The sequence below is a fragment of the Neolamprologus brichardi genome, chromosome 13 (genome assembly GCF_056152115.1).
Source record: "Neolamprologus brichardi isolate AB-2024 chromosome 13, ASM5615211v1, whole genome shotgun sequence".
In the NCBI taxonomy this organism is placed as follows: Eukaryota; Metazoa; Chordata; class Actinopteri; order Cichliformes; family Cichlidae; genus Neolamprologus; species Neolamprologus brichardi.
The window spans coordinates 15,055,297-15,081,423 of NC_142116.1; the positions used below are offsets into that span (position 1 = coordinate 15,055,297).

The 26,127-nt window shown below is 41.4% G+C and overlaps 3 protein-coding genes across 6 annotated transcripts in view; 2 read left to right on the forward strand and 1 right to left on the reverse strand.

Annotated features, from left to right (window-relative positions):
• Positions 1-542: 542 nt before the first annotated feature.
• Positions 543-2,282, forward strand: LOC102785071 (free fatty acid receptor 4-like). The gene is made up of 3 exons (XM_035904802.2): positions 543-1,082; positions 1,156-1,287; positions 1,920-2,282. The coding sequence occupies exons 1-3, from the start codon at positions 543-545 to the stop codon at positions 2,280-2,282; spliced, it is 1,035 nt and encodes a 344-aa protein (XP_035760695.2).
• A 4,265-nt stretch (positions 2,283-6,547) lies between these two features.
• On the forward strand, positions 6,548-12,765 carry LOC102790041 (leucine-rich glioma-inactivated protein 1-like). Its single transcript, XM_006783847.3, has 8 exons — positions 6,548-7,315; positions 7,537-7,608; positions 8,168-8,239; positions 8,361-8,432; positions 9,198-9,269; positions 9,697-9,866; positions 9,977-10,141; positions 10,273-12,765. Exons 1-8 carry the CDS (start codon positions 7,119-7,121, stop codon positions 11,088-11,090), a joined length of 1,638 nt encoding a protein of 545 aa, XP_006783910.1. The 5' UTR covers positions 6,548-7,118; the 3' UTR covers positions 11,091-12,765.
• An 84-nt stretch (positions 12,766-12,849) lies between these two features.
• mark1 (MAP/microtubule affinity-regulating kinase 1) overlaps positions 12,850-26,127 on the reverse strand; it is a 35,914-nt gene continuing 22,636 nt past the window's right edge. The window contains exons 7-19 of one of the 4 annotated variants that reach the window (XM_087850221.1): positions 25,314-25,370; positions 24,971-25,207; positions 23,455-23,574; positions 21,392-21,491; positions 21,196-21,308; positions 20,957-21,110; positions 20,039-20,220; positions 19,807-19,898; positions 18,736-18,876; positions 16,888-17,139; positions 15,346-15,372; positions 14,652-14,696; positions 12,850-14,548 (exon numbers count right to left, since the gene is read on the reverse strand). In XM_087850221.1, coding sequence (XP_087706347.1) covers positions 14,203-14,548; positions 14,652-14,696; positions 15,346-15,372; positions 16,888-17,139; positions 18,736-18,876; positions 19,807-19,898; positions 20,039-20,220; positions 20,957-21,110; positions 21,196-21,308; positions 21,392-21,491; positions 23,455-23,574; positions 24,971-25,207; positions 25,314-25,370 — 1,866 coding nt within the window. In that variant the 3' untranslated portion in view covers positions 12,850-14,202. Of the gene's footprint in view, positions 14,549-14,651; positions 14,697-15,345; positions 15,373-16,887; positions 17,140-18,735; positions 18,877-19,806; positions 19,899-20,038; positions 20,221-20,905; positions 21,111-21,195; positions 21,309-21,391; positions 21,492-23,454; positions 23,575-24,970; positions 25,208-25,313; positions 25,371-26,127 lie in introns of all 4 variants that reach the window. The other 3 variants (XM_087850220.1, XM_006783848.3, XM_006783849.3) reach the window with 3 other exon arrangements.

The following is a 26,127-nucleotide window of genomic DNA, read 5'->3' on the forward strand; positions in this document are numbered from 1 at the left end:
TACAAGCAACTATTTGATGTTTTGAGTGTTGGTGCTTTTTAGCAGGAAGTGTTTTAGCAAACGGCAGTGGTAGGTTAATTTATATAGCACATTTTATTACATGTAAACTATGTGCTTAAAACAGAAGGCAGTGAAAAGAGCAAAATAAAATCAATTTAGAAAGAAATGTTTCCAAAGTGCAGCACTTAACAAATTTTTCAGACCACTTGTCATTAAAAACAAGAAAACACATATTTTAGAAATTTGTCAAAAAATAATTTAAAGCTAAAAAAGATATGTTATTTATTAGGTAAACAACAAACCAAATTCATGTTTTTATGTCCAAATTTGAGTAAGCACATCATCACGTCATCACTTAAAGTGAAAATGTAAATGCAAAGACTTCCTTTTAAGCACTGCAGAGCAAACAGCATCAGAAAGTCTAGTCTCTACCCTTTCTCCTCCCTTTTACTTCTTATCAGCATCTGTCAACATTCATTTTTCTGTTTGTCTGCAGGAGTGAGCAGTGTGTGCATTTCACATTTAGCACCTTTTCAGCCTGCATGGATACAGACCTTCACATTCATTCCCTTCACTTGAGAAACGTGACTTTTTTTTCTTTCTTCTCTGAGCTGCACCACTCAAATCCGGTTGCTACCACTATAATGGAAACCGCAGCTATCAGCGCAGTCTTTCTGGTCTCTGTAGCTGCAAATGCAGGAGCTGCAGTCCTGGTAACCTGTGGACGCAGGCTGCTGGCCAATAAGACCATCCTGACTCTCAACTTGTTCGTGGCTGATCTGCTGTTCGTCAGCATGATCCCGCTGATTGTGACAGTGCGTTGGACCGTGTCCTGGGAGCTGGGGTATGCAGCCTGCCACACATTGCTCTATGTCATCTGTATGAGTGGCTGTGTCGCCATCACAACCTTGGCCTCGATCAGTGTGGAGAGAGTCCAGGCTATTCTCCGGCTGCAGACTGTGCCAAGTCTGGCTCCCAGGATGGTGACTGTGACCCTCGTCTTCATCTGGGCTTTCTCTGCACTCACCTCCCTCCCCCTCAGTCTGTTCTTCACTGTGATGGAAGTGGATTTCCCAAAGCTGGTATGGATGAATTTAAAAAAGAGGAAATATTTGGACAATAAAGCCATGCCTATGTTTGTTATTATCTCCGCAGGAACACGGTCACATCTGTACTCTCAAGTGGTCTGACCCAGCTGGGGAGATTGTGTGGAATGTAGTCTTCACTGCCCTGAGCTTCCTTTTCCCAGGACTCATCATTCTGGTTAGTTACAGCAAAATATTGCAGGTGGGTTAATGCTGTCTTTGCTAAAGATGGCAGGCAGTGAGGAGAAGGACAGATCAGTTGTTGTCTGTTTTTATGCTTCTAACGCAAATTGTAAAAATCCAGCTCTGAATTTACCGTTTTCTCAATTTACAAGTTTCTTACAAGAAGACATAGAAATATACATGAGTTAACTTAATTTTTAAACTAAAAATGTTTTTTGGCCACTTCAATTTCTTTTTCCAGCTGTCATTATACTTATATTATTAATTAAATAAGCATTCCTCCTTGAATTAATGCATGGATATCCTGATTTCTTAGACATTTCTCTGTCCCTGTGGGGGAAAAAAATGTGTGCTTACTAATTTTTACCTTTGTGTGTACGTTCAGTGCTCTCCGCTATCAACTGTAAACACTAAACTGGGCAACCAGTTATGCCACTGTATCCATGTTCCACACAGAGAACAGAAGAACATGGTGACCAGCTGCAAATTGATTTTAGCGCTCAGTAGACTTTATGGATGAGACAAATAAAACTGTTTCTGTGCTTCATGTGTAAATCCATATACAGATCAATCAGGGTGTGTAAATGGTTTCATCATGTCTCTGTAACCACAGGTGTTTGCATTGTATCAAATATTGTATTTCTGTTCCAGATTGCTAAAAATTGCAGGTTAAGGCTCCGACCCAGAGACCATCAGCACCCCAATGGAGACTCTCCTAACTACTACATCTCCCGTCAGGATATGAAGCTGTTCCGTACTATGCTGGTCTTGATGCTTTCCTTCTTAGTCATGTGGAGCCCTATCTTCATTATCTTCTTCATCATACTGGCCCACAACATACAGGGTCACATATATGTCTCTTCCACCATGTTCTTCTGGGTGGTGACGTTCACTCTGGCAAATTCAGCGCTCAATCCCATCCTCTACTCAGTCTGCCAGTTCAAGAACAGCTGGCGCAAACGCTGCTGTGGCTCAGTTGTGTTTCCAGTGAGAAAAAGACCCACCAGTGGGTGAACACTGGGAATACATCCATAATCATGTCAAATAGAGCTGGGATGTCAAACTCATGTTACATTGCAGGGCCACATACAGCCCACTTTCACCTTTAGTGGGCCACACCAGTGAAACTCTTCTTTCTCTCTGTGTAAAGAAGTCTAAATACACATTTGAGATATCTTAATATAAGAAAAAGAAGTGCAATTTCAACCATATGTCTTATTTTCCTACATGACTAAGAAATGCTGCTGTATTAAATTGAAGGAATCTGTCAGCATGACATGGTCATGGTAAGAAATTGTAAGAAATAAATGTAAAGAATTACAGAAAACGTTCTAGTAGCTTGTTGTTCAGATTGTCTTGTAAATATAAAACAGAACATGTTTTTTTCTATAGTAGGGAAAAAACAGGGATTTTGTCAGTTCCTTAATTGTTCATATATTTGTTCATTACTTTACTGTAGTATGAATGGCTGTGGTGGAGGTCTTTTTCATTAGGCTATAAAGCTTGATTATTTTTACAAAGTTTTTAAAGCCTTCCAGTGGGCCAGATTAGAGTCTTTGCCAGGCCAAATTTGGACACCGGACATTAAGTTTGACATTCCTAAAATAGTGCAAAGCATGTATGCCTGGTGGCTTTTGATGTACAACATACCGTACACGTCACATATAAGACAAAGAGTGTGAATGCAACACCTACAGGATTCTGCATTACTGTCAAAAGCAGTGTTTCCAAAAGGTTATTGAGAGCTAAAGAAGGAAAACTGTGAAAACTGAAAATCTTATTTTGAAAACATCTTTTGTGTTTTTGTATTTTTCGGTCTACAAACATGTATCTTACAAAAAATACATAGGGGGTCATATAACTGCAATTGCAGCTGCGCACATTATTATTAGCTTTATAACAATATTATTATGCCAATTCTATCTATCTATCTATCTATCTATCTATCTATCTATCTATCTATCTATCTATCTATCTATCTATCTATCTAGTTATGTGGGGGGGGGGGGGGGGGGGTTTGTCTTGTTTGAATTGAATTCTGTCTCTCAGACCCAGCTCATGTTAACAAAGGTCTGTTTGTCTCCCTACAAGAGTTTTCAGAGTCCACTCTGCAGTTCTTGAGATGCCACTCAAGAACGTGGTCACACACTGGACTTGGTTTTATCACATGGTTTATCTGTCCGTAATGTACTCATCGAGGATGCGGTGTTCTCTGACCATATGCCTATTTTATGTGACATTGGTCTTTTTAACCCTGTTGTTAAACAGGCTGTACCTGCTCAATGTTATCGTGCTTTTGGCTCAGATACTGCCAAACGGTTTTTGCATATTGTTTGACCAACTTATTTCTTATCCTCCTGAGTTGTCCACCTGGTGTTTCACTGCATTTCTGACTTTTTTATGCTGTTGTCTCAAAGGTTGTAACAGCGTCATAACCCTTTAGCTGTTTCCCAAATGATTGATTCACTTGTTCTATATGAAAGACTGGAACTTTTCTTTGAACTGCACAGTATGAAATCAATTCTTGTAAAGTTTAATGACCATCTTTTACACCACATGCCCGTCCTGATGCAACCACAAAAGAATTTGTGCCTCCTTCCCAGGATTAAACTGAGGAATCTTTCTTTTAAACCATTGCACACATATTTCAAGTAGTGGAGTTTTTATTAACTGCACAAATTTATAATTTCAAAAAATACATAATTAATATACTGTATTTATCATTTTACACAATATTTTATGGAGAAACTTAATGGATGAAAGATATTGTTTTTGTCTTTTTCTCTTACAACAGGCTCTGACACCATTCTTTATCTATTCACTCTAAATAGTAAAAAAACAAAACTGAATAGTATAGGGTGGAGGAAAGATGTTTGTTAAGGAAATGCTCATGTGCCAGACAGAGTCCAAATCAAATGACATGCAAACTGTTCTGGTAAGCTGATGCACCACATAGATGATGTTGTTAAAGCCAGACTGAAACAGATCAGGATGTCAAGCTTCATTTCAGCTGTGATTTGTCCACAAAACATTTGTTTGGTTTCTGCATCCAAGGCTGAGCAAACTGCTGCAGACAGCTATGGTCTGACTGTTCTGTCTAAAAGAAATGAACAGTTATATTTATCTAGCTTTTTTCGAGGCAATCAAATGTTATTTATTCCTCTGCTTTTGTTTACTGAATATAAATATTTTTGCAGATCTCGTAAATCGTGATTTTAATTGTCTTTTCCCGCTCTTATGGTGGCAGCGTAAGTTTAACAGCAGGGAGGCCTTGGATGGGCAGTTCTTGAGCAGCAGCTGCTTGTAAAAGCTTTACGGGGTGTTTTTGGCACAGTGTACACTTTCATAATCATATCATCATAACAATAATTAGCATCTTCTACTTCTTCATCATTCAATCACTGATGGACAGGAAAGGATCCTAAGATGTAATTTCATCGTTCATCAAAACATAATTTTGAGCTTTATTTGTTTACATTTTTCATATAATTTAGGTATTATACTATATTTTCATATAGTAGGTATGCCTACTCTGTGGGCTGACAAGATGGCAGACCTGCAAAACAAGTGCATTCCCTCAGTTTGCTCAAGATCAGAGCGGGAGAGTCTCTAGCAATTTAAAATCTTGATAGTCATGCAGAAAAGCTCCCTGTGGATGATGCTCTCTTCCCCTTAAGGTGTAAATCTTAGAGAAAGAATTTATGAAGCTACTGAGTCCACCTGACAACTAAACATATCTACCTTGCTCGGCATTTCCCTCTAGTGGGGAGTTCAGCTCATTTGTGTAGACTGCCCTACAGAATGGCTCTATTTTACCCACAGCCAGTGGGTGAAGATTGAACATCTCCACAAATAATATAATTTTATTAATGCATCTTTAGGTAAAGGGGCAGATAAGTCAGGTCACAAGCTAATACAGGCCCAAACAATGATCAATAACAATATTTTAAAAAGCACTGAAAGGTGAAGTTAGTAACGCTGAATAATTTGTTACACGGGCATTATTCTGCTTGAGTCCTTGGATTCATCATGCTACAGTGACACTTACCACCCATGTAAACATTGTTCCAGCCCTTCATACCAGTGCCCAAAGGAACAGCATCTCCCATCAGGATGATGTCACACTGCTATAACTGTTATGGCATGGCTCAAATAACACAACAAAGGCCACCCCAGCTTCCAAACTCCTCAGATCTCAACGCAAGAGCATCTGGGGGATGTGCCAGAACAGGGCTGATCCACTGAGACTCCACCCCTAAACCACACAACACCCACAGAGGTCCTGTGTCAATGCCCTGACTTAGGAGAGGGGCTATTTGGGTGAAAAAGGGGAAATCTACAAAATATTACACAGTAGTCTAATGTAGTCAGTGATCAGTGTTTATTACAGGAAACTCCAAATACATATTAAAAAGTGAGAAACACTTGACTCACTGTGGTCATATTGTTACTGGAAAGTCTGTGTCCTACTCTGGTGATGAATGGTGACATTTATGAAGCACAGACACTACACAAGATCTTGCAGCACGCACAATAATATCCACTGTTCTCTCCCTGGTCCAGCAGCTGCTGATACTTCTTAGAAGCAGCCTAATAGCTTCATTCTTCCCAGCTTCATTTTTCAAACCTCCCAGAGGAGGATCACGCTCCTCTAATTCTCCTGCATTAGTAATATCACTGTAAACATGTGCAGGATATCAAGTATTGTAATCATGTGAGTATTTGTGCACTTTTCAAAAGCCCTGCGCATATTTGTACCAAGATGGGTCAGAAGTAAGAAATGAGATGATGACAGCCTTATAGGGCTCCAAGAGCACCCTCCTGAACAAGCAAATGTCTGGCACAGAAGATTAAGAGAAACCTGCAATAAAACTGTTAAGGTGGTGGCTTGCAGCAGTATTAAAGCATGAAAAGAGACGAGTGTATTTTAGGGACCGTTTAACCTGCCCTTTGTTTAAGAGGATGAGGGGGATGGTACTGAGGCAGAACAGATGTCAGAGTGACAGGAGGGTTTCCCCACACCCCTCCACCACAGGTCAGAAATACTTTGCATCCTCCAGTCGTCATGGAAACCGAGTGCAAACCAGGAAATATACCCACAACATTTTACAAATATGGGAATATTTAAGAAAGCACAAAGTTTCGGTGACTTTATCGGCACTAAAGAACGCGTGATTTGTAACGGCAGCGTTTTGACAGTCAACATCTGGTTTTGAGCCAAATGTTGCAGCTACATTTCCATAATCACAATTAATTGTCAGCGGGTTTCCCATCCGCTTCCCGCATAGAAAGCTCGTGTGCGTCTGCGCCACAGACGACAGTCCGCTGGCTCATGTCAGAGCTTCTTCTTCTCCCGCTGATTCACGAAAAAAAAATTGCACAATTCCGTTGCCCATTGGGCGGAATCCTCCAAGACCCTGACACGAAGAGAGTGGCGTTTGCTGAAATCATAGGCGTGGTTTTGGATGAAGATGCTCCGTCTGCTCCCGTTGGGATCCCCACCTGCCCTCACACCGCGTTTGTCACCGAGCCAGCTGGAATATTCCTGAGCTTCAAGACTCCACAGCAAGCGTCACATTATATATTTATTATTATTGCTTTTGTCTCGGAGGGTTTAGATTTCTTTTCGTCTGGAGGTTCGGTGTAATTACGGCGCTGTGGGCGCACGGGTCGCCCGGTTTTATCACCTCCAGAGCGGCGGTGGCGCACGGAGATAAACAAGAGCGGACATTCGCGTGGCCTCCAGGCAGAAGCGGCTGCAGCAGCGGTGGGAGAGGAACCACAGCGGAGACCCTGGTTCATGTGTAGGGCTGTTCGACGCGCAAGTTGTGCCCGCTGCGGATCTCAAGGATGGAACATACACACAAGATACCCAGCAGATCGCTCTGGCTCGGCTTACTTGTGGTGGCGTCAGTTATACTTCTAGTGGACAGCAGGAGACCCAAGCCGCCTCGCTGTCCCTTAGTGTGTACATGTTCCAAAGATAACGCGCTGTGCGAAAGCGCAGGACTCATCCCTCGCAGCTTTCCCCGAGAAATCACATCTTTGTAAGTTCTATTTAATATTGTTTTGAAATAAAAAAAAAACCCGGCCCACTGCAGCGATGAACGCAACATGCTTAGCTCTACCTGCTGGTTAAGACGTGGATTTTTCCGTCAGTGCTGCATAATAATTGCATATCCAAGGAACAGACTGCAATAAGTGCTCGTCAGTCTGTGCTGTAAGCCTAAACAGTATGCGTGTGTGTGTCGTGTTTTTCCCCCCACAGATCATTTGTCAAGTCTGAATTCACTGAAATTCCGAAAGAGAGCTTCATCCTCACGCCTGCTCTGCATCTCCTGTGAGAAATCTCTTATGAGTTTTTACTTTTTTCTTGCTTTTCTTGCACTCTGTCGGTCCCCAGTGAGCTGATCAACGCCATGTTTAATGTTCAAGACATTTCCCCCTTCAGTGATGCTACACATTATGATAGAATGGGTGTTGGGGTGGCTATTGATTAGGTTGGAGAAGCCTTAAACTCAAAAAATCATTTGTTGAAAACGTGGTTTTCCTGCATCCCTTTTCATGGCATGGTGATTTTAAATCTCTGCTAGGCTTTCTTCCAAGCCTTGCATTAAAATGTCTCTGTGTATAATAATGTGAATCCAGTAATTTACGGGTAATTCCTTCTTTTGATGAGGGAATTCATTTCCTCATTGGGTGGAGTACTGACAGAGACACTGTGTGTCTAAAATCAGACATGCAGGCCTGCAGGAATCCTCAGAGAGCACAGATCCGTGTCTTAAAAGTATGTGGTTTACAGTTAGCAACAATGGTTTTCTATTAGGCAAGTTGTATTTTTATTATCCACTCGCTGACCCTGAATAGTAAAAATATTAACTTGAGATTTCTCCATGCAGCCTCTTCACAGCCAACAACCTGGAATCTATAAATGAGGATGCATTCATTGGTCTTCCTCACCTAGAATATCTGTGAGTAGTTGGTACAAAATTATCCTTCAAGTTGGTTTTTTGTTTTTTGTTTTTGATTTTGTGATTGTTATGCTGCATTTGCCTGACATTATCTCCCGTCTCCTGCATTTTTACTTTTCAGATTCATTGAAAACAACCAAATCAATTCGATATCAGCGCATGCTTTTCGTGGACTGAAAACCTTAGTACACCTGTAAGTACTTTTTCTTTTTTTACTAGAGGTATTAAAGAAACAAAGACTACAGTTGCACGGGGATTTAATTTTGTGACCTATTTCATTTGAAAATCTAATCACTGGTGACCTCCTTTAAGAGGGAGAACAAGAGAAGCTCTCATTTGCATCAGACATTGTAATCTATGTGCAGGTGCAGACAAGCACTGTTCCAGTAAAACGCTGACAGTTTTTATTGCGCAACTTGTATTGCCACATAGACACTTCTCCCAACATTGTGCAGCTGTTATGAATATGATTACAAAGCAAATCCCGCCGCCGTCAATGTCCACTGTAAATGAAAGTATAATATTCTTTCATTACAGATTTGTGAAAGTACATTATAAGTAAAAACGCTCTGAGATTTTCTTTTATTGATGCAATAATATTTAAGATAAGGCTCTAAAGAAACTTATAAAATACTACACAAGTCTTCTCAACAGGAAAAAGCCTTTTTTCCACCGTCTTCATTGTAGCAGAGAAAGCCATAAAATGGCTGAGGAGGCAGTGCTAAAAATAGCTTAATGTTTCCTCAAACCCACAATAAGCAATGTTCCTGCTGTACTCTCCAGGGTGGCAATATGTGCCCCAAGCTTCTTAACAGATATCTGTGTACATACAGAAATTCTGCATAAACAGATTATTATTTAATAGTTTGAGATGGTGTGGCTATGGGGAGGGGGGATGCACATATAATCAATGTGGAAACCAGAAACTAAGCACAATTTCTTTTTAATCTATTTTCAGGAGTCTGGCCTACAATAATCTTCAGACGCTGCCCAAAGATTTGTTCAAGGGTCTCGAGGCCTTGACAAAAGTGTAAGTATGAATTTTACCTTTGCCTAACAAAGAGATTCATTGCATTTCAATTTACATGCGTGCTACTGAGATAAATGAGATTTCTGTGCAGCCTTCTATATATAGAACACTGTATCATTATTCCACTTCAGCCGAGGCTCGAAAAATGTGTGGGCAGCTGGTGCTTTTAACGCTATTAAAATTGCATGCAGCAGTGAGGAAAGAGATAAGTTTGCAATCTATCACCCACTGAAGATGTCCGGTTCTCCTTTATAGTCCCCCTTGATGATAATGAGGGCAAAGATTGAAGCTGTGAGGGCCACAGAGCAAAGATAACAGTAGTCACACTTCAGTAACTCCAGCTTTTGGGAATTAAATGCATTCATAAAGCAGAGGCCTTTCTGAATGCATTTATTTGGAGTTTAGTTTGGCGGTCTTTTCCCTTTAGAGACTTGAGGGGGAACCAGTTCACGTGTGACTGCAAGCTCAAATGGCTGGTGGAGTGGATATACAGCACCAATGCCACCGTGGATCAGATTTACTGTAAAGGCCCGGCCTCGCAGCTCGACAAAAAGATCAACGACCTCCTGCCACAGTCATTCGACTGCATCACCACAGGTGGAGTACAATAAATACAGTTGTTTTTATACAGTTGTTTTTTTTTTAATCCAGTTTCACTGGATTAAAAAAAAGTTATTTCAAGTGGGTGTTTTTTGTTTCACTTGCAGAGTTTGAATCCTACCAGTCCATGGATTTTAACTCCATATCAGTGGAAGCATTTTCTTTTGGGAATGACCAGTACGTTGTGTTCGCTCAGCCCTTCAGTGGGAAGTGCAGCTTTCTAGAGTGGGATCACGTGGAGATGGTCTTCAGAAACTTTGATTTTATTGAGAGTAAGTGAAAGATGCATTTTTTTGGAAAAGGGCTGTGCAAGTTTGAAAGGAGGGGTGATTCAGACCTCTCAATGGAGATAATTATTGGAGGTGAAGATATTTATTTGTTATCCTGTCTTCTGCTTCACCAGGTACATCCACGGTGGTCTGCAAACCCCTGGTCATTGACAACCAGCTTTTTATCATTGTGGCTCAGCTGTTTGGTGGCTCGCACATCTACAAGCGTGACACGTCCGCTAACAAATTCATCAAGCTCCAAGGCATCGACATCCTGCGAATCCGCAAACCAAACGACGTTGAGACGTTCCGCATCGATGGCGAATTCTTCTTCATCATAGCAGACAGCTCCAAGGCCGGGTCCACCACCATTTACAAGTGGAACGGCAATGGCTTCTACTGGCATCAGTCCCTCCACCAGTGGTATCGGGACACCGATGTGGAGTACATGGAGATCTCCTCCAAGCCTCACCTCATCCTGTCCAGCAGCTCCCAGAGGCCCGTCATCTACCAGTGGAACAAAGGCACCAAGATGTTTGACAGGCGCACCGACATCCCAGAGATGGAGGATGTTTACGCTGTGAAGCATTTCCAGGTCAAAAACGACCTGTATATCTGCCTGACGCGCTTCATTGGTGACTCCAAAGTGATGCGCTGGGACGGGGCCCTCTTTAGGGAATTGCAGACCATGCCTTCTCGTGGCTCCATGGTATTCCAGCCCTTCGCTGTGGGAAACTGGCAATATGCCATCCTTGGCAGCGATTACTCTTTCACCCAGGTTTACCGCTGGGATGCCAAGAAAGGCGAATTTGTTCGATTTCAGGAGCTGAACATACAGGCACCGAGGGCCTTCTCTCCAGTTTCCATAGACAACCGTCAATTCCTGCTGGCCTCCAGTTTCAAAGGGAAAACTCAGATCTATGAGCACCGGATCATCGATCTGAGCAACTGAGCTAATTTTTCTTCTGTTGCAGATTGGTTGGTTGGTGGGTGAATTTTGTGATTTTTTTTTGTCTAGACAGCAGGCTGTTGCAGCAGATGCAGTGCTGAACAACTCAGAAAGCGTTGATCCTAACTTGAGAACAGCAGCCATTACTCCTACTGATTTTAAAACTCTTCTAGTTAAATTAGTGCGCAGTAGATTAAAGGATAAATGTATGCATCTCAACCAAGCATATGTCTGAGATGCATTTTGAGTCCAGTGCATGCACCTCAAGTTAGGATTAGATCGCATATGTTGTCAAGTCATTAATGCATGACCAGGGCCTTACACGGGCCGTCCCATCCCAATAAATGCAGATCTATGTTCACTAATACATCTAACACTGGCCAGTAACTTTTTAATTTTTAATGTGTGTTCAGCCTTTTATGTCACTCAATGTTTATACATTTCTAATGTCATATATTTATCTACAGAAACAAATGAAATTGTACTTTTTAACCTATTAACATGTTTAACTGAAGAAATCTGCCAAAATGAAATGTTTACATTTTTCCTGTCTTTCCATTTGTAAATGAAGCTTTTAAGAGTTTTTAAGAGTTTACCAACGACCGCGACAGATTATTATTAGATAATTGTTGGAGAATGATTTGAAATGATGCCTTTGATTTGGAAAATATCAAAGGTTAGAGTCTACTTGTATATCCTTGCAGCTTATGCTTTTATTGTAATAGTTTGCATAATGTTTAAAGTATTGAAAATACAGCTGTTCACAACTGGGAACTATTGAAGGTATTTTCAACCATTTTTGGGCACTGAAATGAAGGAGGACATTTGTCATAATGCTTTACCTTTGACTAATGTGACTGACTGTGTCATAATTAGGATTGATATCATGCAATTTAGAGTCAATAAAGCTTAACATTTCATCGGCGCTCCCTGCTAGTGCTGTGTAGCATGATATGTCTTCAGTGTGACATACTTAAAGCCAAAAACACAACAGCATATCTAAAGTACTGTGCAAAAGTCTCAAGCCAATCCTCATTTCTTTATATTTTGATAGGAAAGGGCAATTTATTCAAACATACATGGAACTGATTATACATCAAAAATGGTTACGATTTTCAGTCCAGTTCTTGTGTAATTTGGCACACTTCACTCTTCCCCAAGAATGGTTTTCTCACAGCCATCCTTCCACTGAGACCATCTCTGATCAAGCTTCAGTTAAGAGAAAATGGATCAACTGAAGGGCCATTTGAATCTCTTTGGTCCTGTGTCGGGTCTTTGCTGGATTTCTTTTTCTGTTTCTTAATGACATCACACTCAGATACTGTTAATTAGTTAAATTATGCCTTCCATTTCTTTTGTCCTCCACATGTCTTAGAATTTTTCAAGGCCTTTTTAAAGTCATTTTTTCAAGCAATAACTGTTTGGGAAACATCTTATTTGTACACAAATACTATTTTATGCCTGTCAAACTGTGATCTTTGACATCGTTCATAGGCTCTATGGTTTCAGTGTCCAAATAAGGATGGCGAGGGACCTTCAGAAAGCCTGGAAAACTACTGCTCAAGACTACTTAAAAAAAACTGAAGAACATCTGGCTCCTTGGATGTAAAGAAATCAGTGGTGACTCGAGACTGTTGCACAGCACTGTACTTCCTCAAGCTAAATGAGGCAAACTGTCCTGAACCCTAGGTGTGTAATTATGCTAGACATGAAAAAAATAGGAGTAAAATAAATACAAACAAATAAAATCCTTTTTATTTTCTCCAACAAAGTGCACGCCTCAAATCTACAAAGCAGCACATTACAATGTAATGGAATAAATACAATAAAATCCGCTAAAATTAAAAAAAAAAAAATGAAAGAAATTAACACACAAGCAAGGAGATACACAAGTACCTGCACAATCACACTGGTGGCAGGACTAAATCAGGCTCTTTAGAAAGGCTCCATCAAAGAAAAAATAAAATGCCTCGTCGTGGCGATCAACACGTCATGTATCATCCTGTCAGGCGCTTTCTAAAGTAAACCAATTTAAACCCTGCTGTTCTTTTTTTTCTTCGCAATTGAGGACTACCAAACTAACATCAAAGAAATACAGGTGCATACTCTCATGTTCATACACATCACCCTGGAAAAGTTGTGCAATTGCAGCAGGACCCCGAAATCACCAACCTACTGCCGAGAGAAAATAAAGTGAACACAATTTCAGTTTTAACTGAACTTACTACTCAAGTCTATGTGGTGCAACTTAGTGTTTTTTTTCCATAGGCAAAAAAATATAACATAAAAGGCAAGGGAAAAAATCCCTCAATTTTCCACAAAATAATTTAGTGCTTTTTAAATAAAATTGAAAACACTATTTTCATATGGTGGCTCTTAAAAAAAAGAAAAAAAGAGAAGAGAAAAAAAAAATACAGAGTGAAAGATTAATGCTCCAAGAGACATCAATTATATTAGGAAAGAACTCAAATCCCATGAAAAAAAAAAAAGACAGTATTAACAATAAAAGTCTGTACAGAACGCTAAATTAATATACAGTACAATACAGTACCTGCAGATGTTATGCATACAGTACAATTCTCTTTTTACATATGGGCTCCAGCCTGATCTATATACTGACTTAACACAGGTGGAAAAGCGTCTAGTTTAGCATACGGTAAGTTTAATGGTTATTCAGCGAGGAGAGTAGATCTTGTAGTAGGCGTTTAGAAAAAGAAGACTGAAAACATTATTGCAGGATGGTCATCTTCAGTTGCATACTGCATGTGTTACATAAATGCGTCTTCTGACGTGGAGCAGCGGGCCGATGAGAGAGAGAAAGAGAGAGACAGAGGGCCGGACGGAAGGAGAAAATAAAAGCTGGGTTAGCTGTTTGTTTTTATGTTTTCTTTTTTGCTATCTCTCCGTCACAGACGTTAAACTTTGCAATATCTCTCTGATCCACTACCCTGTACAGTACATTCGTGGCCAGTATTGCACGTTTACCAGCCGAGTCCACCCTGATACTGCATGGCGAGGACCGTCAGTGCTGAATTTTGTCCTGCGAGTCGACACTAATCCAGTGATGAGATGAGACTGCGACCAGAGAAAAGACTGACTGGGGCTCCATCTGCTGTCACAGTTTGAGCTCGTTGGCAATTTTGCAGGCGATGTTCTTAAAGGCGATGGACGTGCCCGATATCCTCTTGAAGCGCACGCCGTTGAGCGAAAGGCGGGGCAGCTTACACACCTCCATCTCCCACTGGACCAGATTGTCCTGGCGAGCGTCGCCGTGGACACAGAAAAGCAGGAAGCGCTCGCGCTGCTCGTAGTCGCAGCTGTTGGCGTCCAGGACTTTTCTGATCTCCCTCATCATCTCCGAGGGCTCCATGGAGGAGGTGGTCTTCATGCTCCAGGTGAAACGCAGGGAGCGAGGCTTTGAATCCCGACTGCCGTCCTCCTTAGTTTCACCAGACGCACTCCTGAGCAAGAAACCATCAGGGAGAGAGTGAGAGCGGGGACAGGGGAAGTAGGCAGAGGTGGGTTTCACATTCTCTGTGAACTTGACATCTCACAAATTCTTACCTTGGTGTTTCTGTCCTGGCACTGGCCTCTCCCTCACTAGGCACCCTGAAATAAACCAGGAACAGACTCGTTATTCCCTTGGGATCATATCAACACATGCAGCCCCGCCCCGACTCACTACTAAACACCACCCCCATCATGACTGGACACAGAAAGGGGTGTCAGGCATCATGCCAGGAAAGAATCCACACTCCTGGGTATCAGGGTTCAGCACACAGTGAGGTGACTGTGACGGTCTTTGTTTTGAGGGTCATTCTATTATAGCTCACATTAACCAAATGCATCATCCCATCTACAATACGCTACCTTTCCTTAATCCCCACTGATCTGCAAAGAGCTGAAAAGCGTTTCTAGACAGTCCATTCGGCCTCTGGATTTTTGCCTGGTCTTTTCCGTTAAGCTCAGCCAAAGGATGGGGGAGAATAAGGAGAGGAAAGCTAGCAACTTGAGAAGCAGATATCTGGTGGCTTAGTACAGAAGAAGCTGGTGAGCCGTGAGGTTTGTTTAAGAGGCAGTGGACACAAGGGAAGGAAATACAACTGCATAACAAAGGGTGTCAGTAGGCAAGGACGTGGTGTAGTGGGCAAGTACGCAAGGGGTTAAGGAAACACGGGCCAAGGTCATAGTGGGCACAAAGAGGTTTGATTTATTTCGTACGGGGGTGACAAGTGCAGCAAGCGTTATGTTCTCCTACCTCTGGGTCGACCTGAAAGACAGAGCTCTAGGCGGGGAGAAAAGGAGAGAAAGCTGTGAGCCTCCACCAGATGGACCAGCGTGAAGGTGCTAACTGCTGTATGGATGACGAGGGGTGGCAGTGTGGATGTGTGATATTCACAGAGGACTGGGGGAAACTATGCAGCATTTATAGTAAACAGGCAGAGAGCGTGGCACTTCCTTCATTTTTATACCTGGAAAGTTCACATAAAGGAATCCGAACATATGTCGCAACTCCTTTAATCACTTCAGTAACTTTTACACAGAGACACACAGTATGTCCAGGGATGATTTTTGTTGTGTATCGAGATTTGAATGCATCTAATAATTTGTCCAATGACTGATACCTGCAACATAATTCACCTCACCTCAGCTGTACTTTTTATTTTGTTAAACTTACACAGTGACCATGATAAAGCTAACACCTGGTATTGTTAATGTGAGCCTGTTAGCATGTTTTTACCAAGTATAGCCTTACAGAGCTGCTAGCATGGAAGGAAACTCAAGTCCTTTTCTGAACTGCCTTGTAATCTATTTAAAAAAATAACTGTATATTAATTTGGTGTCAGACTAGAAAGAAAAGAGACTTTCTGATTTAGATCATTAATGTACAGTACTGTGCAAAAATCTCGAGTCACTGCTCATTTCTTTATAATTTGTTTCCAAGGAGCGTTTTGGTATAAATTGCCATCAATAAGTATAAAGGATGGCAGGAGAGAGTGTCTTCAGTCTTTTGTAAAACATGCTGGAGTCTCCTGCTGTGGTTTGGGGCTGCATTTCAGCCAGTGGGGTTTGGGATCTGGTCAATAATGGAATAATTTGCATGCAACAGCATCTGAAAAATGTCTGGTTGGCAGGGACTTCATTTTTCAGTGGTACAATGATCCCAAACACACAGTTAAAGAATACTTGAATAGAAAAACAAAACTGTTGTTCAGTTGTGGATTTGCCACCTCAGAGCATCAAACCCAACATTATTTCTACATGGCAGAAAAAAAGCAGCTAACAGCAAAAGAAGAGCTCTGAATGTCCTTTAGGAAGCCTGGAGAAATATTCCTCAAGACTACTTAAAGAAATTACAAGACAGAGGTTGTGTTGAAAAAATAAAAGTGGTCAAACCAGATGTTATTTCCATGTATGTTTGCACATTTAAGTAAATCACTGCACTTGTTTTCCATTATCCAAGCAAAATAGGAAGAAAAGAGCGGTGGTTCATGACTTTTGCACAGTACTGCAAGTTTGAACAAAACAAAGCAGGAAGAACGACTTCCTGATCTGGAAATGGGACTATACCAGGAGCACATGAATGTTTCTCCCTGTAGAACCTGCATTTCCGTTCAATAATACAAGCACCTTAGCACAAAGGAAGTATAAATTAGTAAAGTATGGCTTTACTTCCTGCAGTTTTGAAAGCGTTGAGCTGTTCTCAGTCAAATATTTGTTTAACATGTCGTTCTGAGTTTGAGACCATGGTGGTACAATAACTGTTGGGTGCAACGACTCTAAGGTACAAAGCACTGACCTGCGGACAAACTTGGAGGTGATCTTGCTAATGATCCCTGTAGAGGTGCCCCTGCGTTGTTGAGCGAGAGCCCCCGTATCATGAGACAATGTGGGTGAAGCTGGAGGTCCGTTGTAGGTGGCGCTGCGGCGGTCTCTGAGCTGGGCTCCGTGAAAAGTGCTGCGACTGGTGGTACCACGGGGGAAACGGTTCTTCTCTGGGGTGCTAATACTGTGTGCAGACGGAGAGGTGGAGGGGCCGCGTGGAGACGAGCTGCAGAATAAGAAACACGCGTTGGAGGAGATGAACATCTGGCACATTTCTGTTTGTACTTTAGAATGAAGTTATGGTATTTCTCAATGAAAAGTACATTTTTAACGCCATTGCTGAATCTGAATGACTGTGTGAGCGTGCAGGGTAAAACAGCAGTTTGTGATCATCAAACTGCTTTTAAAGACACAGACTGTAGATTTAATTGTTCCATTTGCTGAGTGAAATCAAAGCAATGAATAAAAAAAAATTAACTAAGGTGCAAAAATATATCTGTCCCAACAGATGTTTGTAATTTGTTTCTGAAGTGATGACCCAGGGACATTTGCTCAACATTGTGATTCTCATTGTTAAATGTTGAGGAGCACCTGCATGATGATCTGCGAAAATAAACATAATGATTATTTTTGTTTCATGATTATTTTTGAGCTACAGCTATCAAGGCATATACCAATTCTTACCATTTTTTGGACATACGTACAGCTATTGATTATTATTTCAGTAATCAAGTACTCTCAGTTATTCCATTGATTAGAATTACAACGTTTTGCATGTGTTTAAGAAAAAAGAATCATTTATGTGCCATATTAAATACAATTTTTAAAAGAAAACATTATGTCAAATGCAAAATTAAGTAACCACAGTACAATAAGTACAATAATAGCAAACACCTGAAACTAAGGACTAAAATAAATACCCTTTCCTCCGGAAATAATTCTTTCTTACATTGAGTCAAAAAAAAAAAAAGGTGTGTGTGTGTGTGTGTGTGTGTGTGTGTGTGTGTGTGTGTGTGTGTGTGTGAGATAGTACCAAATATCCTGAATGAGGTAGATCTGGTGTGTGTTCATGATGTGCATGTATTTTGTGCGTGTATCTGTGTGTGTTATATTCTATATTAAGTAAACCTGGAAAAACCTTAAACTAAATATGGTCTTTGCCCCCTTCGGAGTCATTCCTGCTTGCTACAGGTATCACTCCAATGAAAAGTAGTCATCCTACAGCAAGCTGGCTAAGTTAAACATTGCGCCAGGCTTTAAAAGTTAAAAGTTCATCTGTTCATCTCACTTTCTACACATGTGCTTTTATTTTAACCTCTGTAGCTTTACTGTAGAATTCATGCTGTGTAAAACAAACGGTGGTGGATGGGAGCAAAGTTCTCTTTTCTTCACAATGGCGCTTGATGAACACGTAGTTTGGTTAACGAGTGCTATCAGCTTTTTCCCAGTAAAGGTTTTAAAGTTGATTATAAGAACGAGCGGTGTCGTTTTGGATGCTAGAAAAACGTTTTATTTCACTCCACCTGAGCTCACCATAACACGATAACAGCTGTGTGTGCAGACCGATTCCGGCCCCACATTAAACTGGTTAGATGGTGACGACTGAGCACCATACAGTCATGGATTAAACAAAGCACTGAAAATTTCTTTTATAATTGAGTTTTTAAGTTACTTGAATCTTTGCAGCCCTACTATGGAGATTTATTTTCTTCCTTTTTAATTGTAAAATTTCAAAATAAATCTGAGATTTTAAATCATCATCTTGACATTTAACTTAAAAAAATACACCATTGTAATCTCCATCACCTACTCGGCTGCTCACCTGGCTTTAAGCTCTGTGTTGTCATCGATGGGGGGCAGTGTGCTCTTTGAAGGATGCCCTGATGATGACATAGACTTGGTGTGACGAGGTCGTGTGGAGCTCATTGCAGTCGACGGGGTACTCCCTGACACCTCGGTTAAACTGGAGACCGAAGCAGAGTACAGATAAAGATAAAATGTTCAATTCACATTATTTATACAGCATATTCACAAATGTGAAACCACAAGTTTCTCAGGCATAGTGATGCTCATAAGCATGGAAAAACATGCATCACAGTGTTTTCACACCTGCCCCGCTTAAAATCAAACTCTGGTTTGTTTTGCTCCTTGTTGAGGGAGGGCGGCTGGTGGCCGAGCCTTAGCCCTAGCCCATGGAGCCCAGTCAGTTGACACCCAAAGAGAAGACATTGGCGTGCCTTCTTGTAGACCAGGGGTGGGCAATTCCAGGCCTCGAGGGCTGGTGTCCTGCAGGCTTTAGATCTCACCTTGGGTCAACACAACAACTTCAGGACATGCTGAGGAGCTAATTTAGCCATTTAAATCAGCTGTGTTGGTTCAAGGACACATCTAAAACCTGCAGGGACACTGGCCCTCGAGGCCTGGAGTTGCCCACCCCTATTGTAGACCCACAGGAGGTGCTGTAGGGGTCATGTGCAGTGTGTGTCAGATGGATGGATAAATAGAGAAAGAAAACCTTTAAGCTGAGCTAGCTACCAGGTGTGCACTGCAACTTTGGGCTACATGCCTTCCTGTAGCCAGGTAAGCCTTGCATTCTGGGATGCAGCAGAGTACCATAGACATGCAGAGTGCACAAAATGTAGCAACTAAGCATAAAACGAACCCACTGCTTGCCAGCCCAGATCACAACTCTTCCATCCTGTTATTAGTTTTGTTGCTGTGCCCCAGGCACTTCTAACCAATAAGCAAGCTCAGCGTTCTCATGTGGTTTCTAGTGACGCATTTTAGTTCACTTGTATCTTTAAGTGTATGTGAAGAAACCAACACAAAACAGAGCAAAAGTACTACAGGTGTGACAACTGATCTGTAGATTGATCTAAATGTTAGCACGTACCTGCTGTCTTTGCCATTGGGAATAGCTGAATAGCGGTCAGTGGAGGATCGCTCACACACATATGTGTTCCTGCGAGTCATAGACCCGTTGGTCTGTTTGTGCAGAGAGACAACAAAAAAAAAATTACTGTGAATTATATAAAAAGGACAAAACGTTCTGTTGAGTATTAAACACGGCTCTGTCAAAAGTTGTTTATTCAGGAGTACGCAGTGTACAGTGCCCACTTCCTCACCCCCACAGCACTTGTGGTTTTCTTCCTCTCCTGCACCCCCAGGGGTGAGGCCGGAACGTCTCCTTTTGAAGTGCTGAGCTCTAGCCGGCGCGCTCCGTCCCACTCCTCCCTGTGGTCACTTTCCACACTCAAAGCCTGGCCACGCTTTGTATACGATACCGCCGGCGGCACAGATGGACCCACTAGGAGAGACGCACACACAAACACACGGGATTGGACTTACTTATGTTTAACCAAGCGCGTCGTTATTTCTACACCTCCAACATTTAAGCTTTCAGGAGAAAAAGAACAGACGAGGACAGTATCAAGCAAAGCCAATCAAAGCCAGGATTTATACATCATCGAATCTGTCAGAGGCAGCATCGACACTTTGTTTCTCGAGTTATACAGATACAGAAGCCAAGGTGAGCACATATCAAGCAGAGCTGTTCCCTCCACATGCTTTGAGGTGCTGCTCCTGAGGGAGCTGCAGGAAAGCAGCAAGCCAGAAGATGGCGCCAAACACAATGGCCCCACAAGACTTAGGAGGAAGCTGCTACACAACCAGTGCAGTGTGCAGGCTGAGTCACTGATTTTGAAATTTAAGTGTTGGTTCACTGTTTAGGAAAATTAGACCACACTAAGCAAACAAGTTAGTCTGTCGAGGTTTTAAAGACTTTTTTTCCCCCATCATAAATAAATCTGAGAGCTCAAGGAATGGAAAGTTCCTAAATTAGTGTCAACAGTGGGAAAATGTTTCTGTTGTAAAGCTTATTGAGGTCTATTCAGCAGTGTACACTCATTCGGCCAATCATCAGTGACTGAGAGTAACTTCCCTCTACACAACACGCAGCACTCTCAGAGCCGGGAAGGATGAGGTTACTTTACTTGGCTTCTCTACGACACCACCACCACCACCACCATCATCATCATCCCCACCATGATCACTGTAGCGGCGCTGCTTCTGATTGGTCGAGATGCTGCGCGTGACCTTGGGATGGGCGGGAGAAATGCTGGAGCTGTTGTTGATGTCACTGGTCGGCCGCTGTCGCTGACCCAGGATGCTGTTAGCCAGAGGCTCGCTCCCTTCGAACTGCAACGTGAAGGCGGATGTGGTCACATGACTCACTGCAGAGGTGATGTAGGCGATCAATGAGACGCAAGTCAAACAAACTCACCTCCGGGGCTTTTCTTCCCAGGAGCAGGTAAGTGGCCATGACTTCGTCATATTTTTGATTCTGCAGGGAATCGGTGATCTCATCTTTAGGGAAACCCATCGTCACCATGAGCTCTGAGTGATGGAGTCAGTTAACATTAGAGGCGAGAATCCCAGAAATTTAAATGACAAAGAATGAGATCAACACAAACACACACCTATTCTAGATGAATCACTGAAGTCCGCCTCAGGCTCGATGTAAGGTTTAAGCTCCTCCTCCTCGTGACCTACATTCATCCAGTGGTCTTTCATGATTTGCTGACAAAGAAAGAAGGCAATTAAAAATCATGTATGTCTTCTTTAACGGCTCGTAATTAATCAGTTATGCAACACGCAACAGGAATTTGACAAAAGTCTGACAACATGGCAATCAATTGTTATTATTACTGGAGAAATCTTTACTATTGAGCCTGGGTCTGAGTGCAGGGATGATATTGACCTGTAAACAATGAGTGTCCAAACACTATTTGCAAAGGAGAAAAACTCATAATCAGTGATGGGAATAACGGCATTACAAGTAATGGCGTTACTTTTTTCAGTAACGAGTAATCTATCTAATTACTTTCCTATCGTTACAACGCCATTGCAGTTACTGACAAGGAAACGCGGTCCGTTACTATTTTTCAACAAACAGACCGTTGAAGCTGTGTTCAGCTTACCGCATCTTATATCAGTTGCACGGAAGTAGCTGACTACGTAAGTAATCTGGACGCTACAGCTTTAAGCAGCTGCGCGTGCTCCTGCGGACGGTAATCACAATCACTGTCTAGCACAACACCTGGAGCTCAGGGGGCAAAACAATCGCATGAGAGCTGCTGTTTGACTGAGAAGAATAAAGTAGTCGTGGTAAGCCAATCACATGACCACTTAAAGACAAAGCAACAAGGTGAAATATACCAGTTTTTAAATTGTGTTGATAGGCCACGTAAAACCAGAGTCATGATAAAAATGACTGTTTTTTTCCTCAATAGCTTAGTCATGTTTACTGTCTAAGGACAGCGCAGCAAGCACTCTCTGCTTATGAGCAAAAAAAACAAAACAAAAAAAAACAGGGGAAGTTTTAGGAGTGACGGCGAGAGAGAGAGAGCAGAAAAAGAGAGAGCGCGAGTTTTGAGATGTGAGAGATTTGTGACGTTTAGCGTGTTTGGAGTGTGTAGTTAATGTGTTGTCTTGTGTAGTTAGTGTGTAGTGTTGTGGATAGTTTTGTGTTGTGTGTCAGAACAATGAGGCGACTGCTGTCTCCAGGTAGGAACAGGAGTGATACACCTGCTGCTGTCAGACCTGCAGGTATCAGGCTGTCATGTTCTCCTTATAGTGGACAGAAATTATTGTTTTGGAGTGGCACAAATAATTTGTGTGGCATCTTACTGAATGCAGAACAGCTGATTGTTCTGTAAATAGTTTGAAATGGTTATTTAAAAAAAATCAAGGTAAAAAACTTGTGCATATGATTTTAAAATTGACAATTTATATTTGCATTTAAAGTTATGAAATATGATTCATTAAACATGTTTGTGGGTGTTACAGTAAAAAATATAACTTTCTACTCAGATTTTATGTTTTTTGTCTGATTTTAGATCAGTTGTGTTAATACAGTTTGTCAAAATGAAAACATAACTGTAAATTCAGACACGTGAGGTTGTGCTGAAAAGAATGATACCAAACAAGACAAAGTAAATAGTTTTTAAAGGTGAAATGTGGAGGAAAAAATCAAAAGTAGTTAAAAATGGTCAACTATACCCTTGACCCCAGAGGGTTAAACATTTTTTTAAAGTAACGCAATAGTTACTTTTCAAGTAATTAATCACTTTTAGAATATTGTAACTCAGTTACTAACTCAGTTACTTTTTTGAAGTAGTAACTAGTAACTATAATTAATTACTTTTTCAAAGTAACTTGCCCAACACTGCTCATAATAAAGAATGCACATCGTATAAGGATTTTGCACACAAAATTAAGGATTATTTCCATTCCATTTAGTTTTTCTGTCGATGAAGGCTTTAGTGAAATCAAATTTTAAGTCCACTCTTTGAAGAATATCATTCCTCTGAGAGGCTATAAAATTAAAACCACTCTTTTGTTTTCCACCAACCAACAGTGGCAATTACCTGCTTCCATGACATAAAAACAATATTCCTCCACATGGTTACGACTGTCTTTTTGACTACTTGCTGGAGAGGAAATAACTGTTAAGCTGCATCAATGCAAACACAGGTATTACCTCCAAACTGCCTCGTTTCACGGGATTGAGCACGAGCAGTTTCTTTAGCAGGTTTTCACAGTCTGTGGACATGTAGAAGGGAATACGGTACTTTCCTCGCAGGACTCTCTCTCTCAGCTCCTGCACACCAAAGTCGCAGACAGACAGGAGGAGAATTTAGCAACAAAGTTTAACAATAAAAGGAACAGCATCATTTTTCCCCATGTAAGCCATTTGAAAGGAGCAGACCCCAGCGTGAACAACACAATCGCTCTATAATATTGCTTATTTACTCATCAAGTGTGCACTCAGTAGCTATTTAGAGTCAAGTGGTGAATGCCAGTCAAATATTTATTCTCCTATGGCTCCATTTTGTGCTGTGTTCACACGCTGTACTTGTGGCTGTAAAGATATTGATCAATGCGCCTATAACACTGCAGGTCATTCAGCCCTGCTGTGAACATTAGTGAATCTGACTAAATTTAGTCCAAACTGTTGCTTTATTAAAGGAACATGAATTCATGCACATGTCTCATTACACACAATACACAGTAAATTCCACCTTTAATTTTTTATGGTTGAAGTAACCACCTCTTGAGCATGTGAACATCATAAGTCTGTCAGAATGGCTCAGATTTCCTTTTGGCCCAACTTCATTTAATCAGGCTTTTTGGAGTTCAAGCTATTTCATACTCAAACAGAATTATTCAAACTGATAAATAAAAGATCTAATTACTGAAACTGTTACGGTTCAGCTATAATTATTTGGACAAAAAATATTTTTAATAAAATGCACATAAGTTCAGAGGAAAAATTGAACCCTGGCTGATTGGGACCCACACCCATTTTCACACCTTGGCTCAGGCGATGAGAGGACCATCAGGGGGGTCCTTTTGTCCCTCTTTGGGGGGATACTCCCACTAGGTTTAAATCTGGGACTCCCCACCATTTGACCTTAGAACGGAAGAAGCTTCTCGGATGAGAGGTGAAATGTCTTCAAGCAACTTAAAGAAGTCCAGATGCTTTTCTTTGCAAGCTCCTTTGACCTGGATGACTGAGAACCTTCACAGACATTTGTAGTTTTACTGTAGGTTTCTGTTTTTTCTTCTTTCTATACGACTTGTCTCTCAAAAAGCTTTTCCTCACTCTCAGCTGTGATGTGGACAATTAATAAAGGAATTTGTAACTCAACTCGAGAGCAACACCACAGTTGTACTAACCATGACGAAACCTGGTAGAAAAATAACTCCTCCCCTTATGTACACTGTATCAGTGTTTTCTATTGTCTGAATGCACACAACTGAGAATATCTGCAAGACCCAAGTGCAATATGATCTTAACATCAGATGATTACATAAGCATTTTATCTGAAACACACAGAGCACTTTATTGACATATGGACAGCCAGAGGTGGAAAGTGCTCACAAAGAAAAAACTTTTCCAAGCTTATCACCAGTTGCAACATTAAAATTTCCAAGTAGTTCCTGAGTCAATATGAACTACTTAAAGCAAACAAACAAACCAAACAGCTGCCCACCTTTAGGTTCTGCCCATCGAAGGGCAGTGAGCCGCTGACCAGTGTGTAGAGGATAACCCCTAGACTCCAGACATCCACCTCTGGACCATCGTACTTCTTCCCCTGGAAGAGTTCGGGAGCAGCGTATGGCGGAGAGCCACAGAAAGTATCCAGTTTGCTGCCCACAGTGAACTCATTGCTGAAGCCGAAATCAGCTATCTTGATGTTCATATCTGCATCTAACAACAGGTTCTCTGCCTGCAGTGAAGAGAAAAAGAGGCGAAGCACACCGTGGACTGTCAACACCGACAGGAAGTGACTGATGTGGATAATCGTGAGGAGAAATTGTCTCACAATCTTTCACCTTTAGATCTCTGTGTACTATCCTCCTCTGGTGACAGTACTGCACTGCAGACACAATCTGAAATATTAAAACAAACAAAACAGGCATCATGACAGTAATTAAATACATATACAATATCATGTACATTACATAGAAATGCACACAAACTGCAGCCTTTTCTTTATTGATTAATCTACCGGTGTTTGTTCACAAACTGTTTTCGTTGGACTAGCTGGTGATTCTAAGGGCGCTTTCACACCGATAGCTTGTTTACTCCGAATCAGTTGATGAGTTTGTAAACTAGCAGCTTCATCCCAGGGTTTGGTTTGGTTTCACACAGACAAAAATCCAAGTGAAATCCAAGTGAACCAAAACGCATCACAACTAACCACGTGAGAACATTCAGCGCACTCATTGGCTGGGGCGGGAGCAACAAAGGAAGAAGGTGTTGGGTGAGAAAACTGAATTTACGTTCATTTCAGTTAGTTGCTAGCCCTTTGCAGACCTTTGCACATTTATAGTATCTTCCTGCAGTTAGAATAAAAAACAAAACAAAAATAAGTTTCTACGGGATTTTTTTTTAACTTAAACTTGTAACATACACCAGGGTAGTTGGTTCAGATCGGGGTCGGATTACGTTCACACCATAAATGAACCGTTCTGGAATTTGTTTGGAACCGTTCCAGACTACCTCCCCCCAGTTGTCACGGTGCGGTTGTTTTGTCTGATCACACCTGCACAAACTAACCGCACAAAAGGGGAAAATTAACCAGAATCAGAGTTCGATTTCCACAGGTGTGGAAACCCCCTAAATTAGCCACAGATGTGAATATAA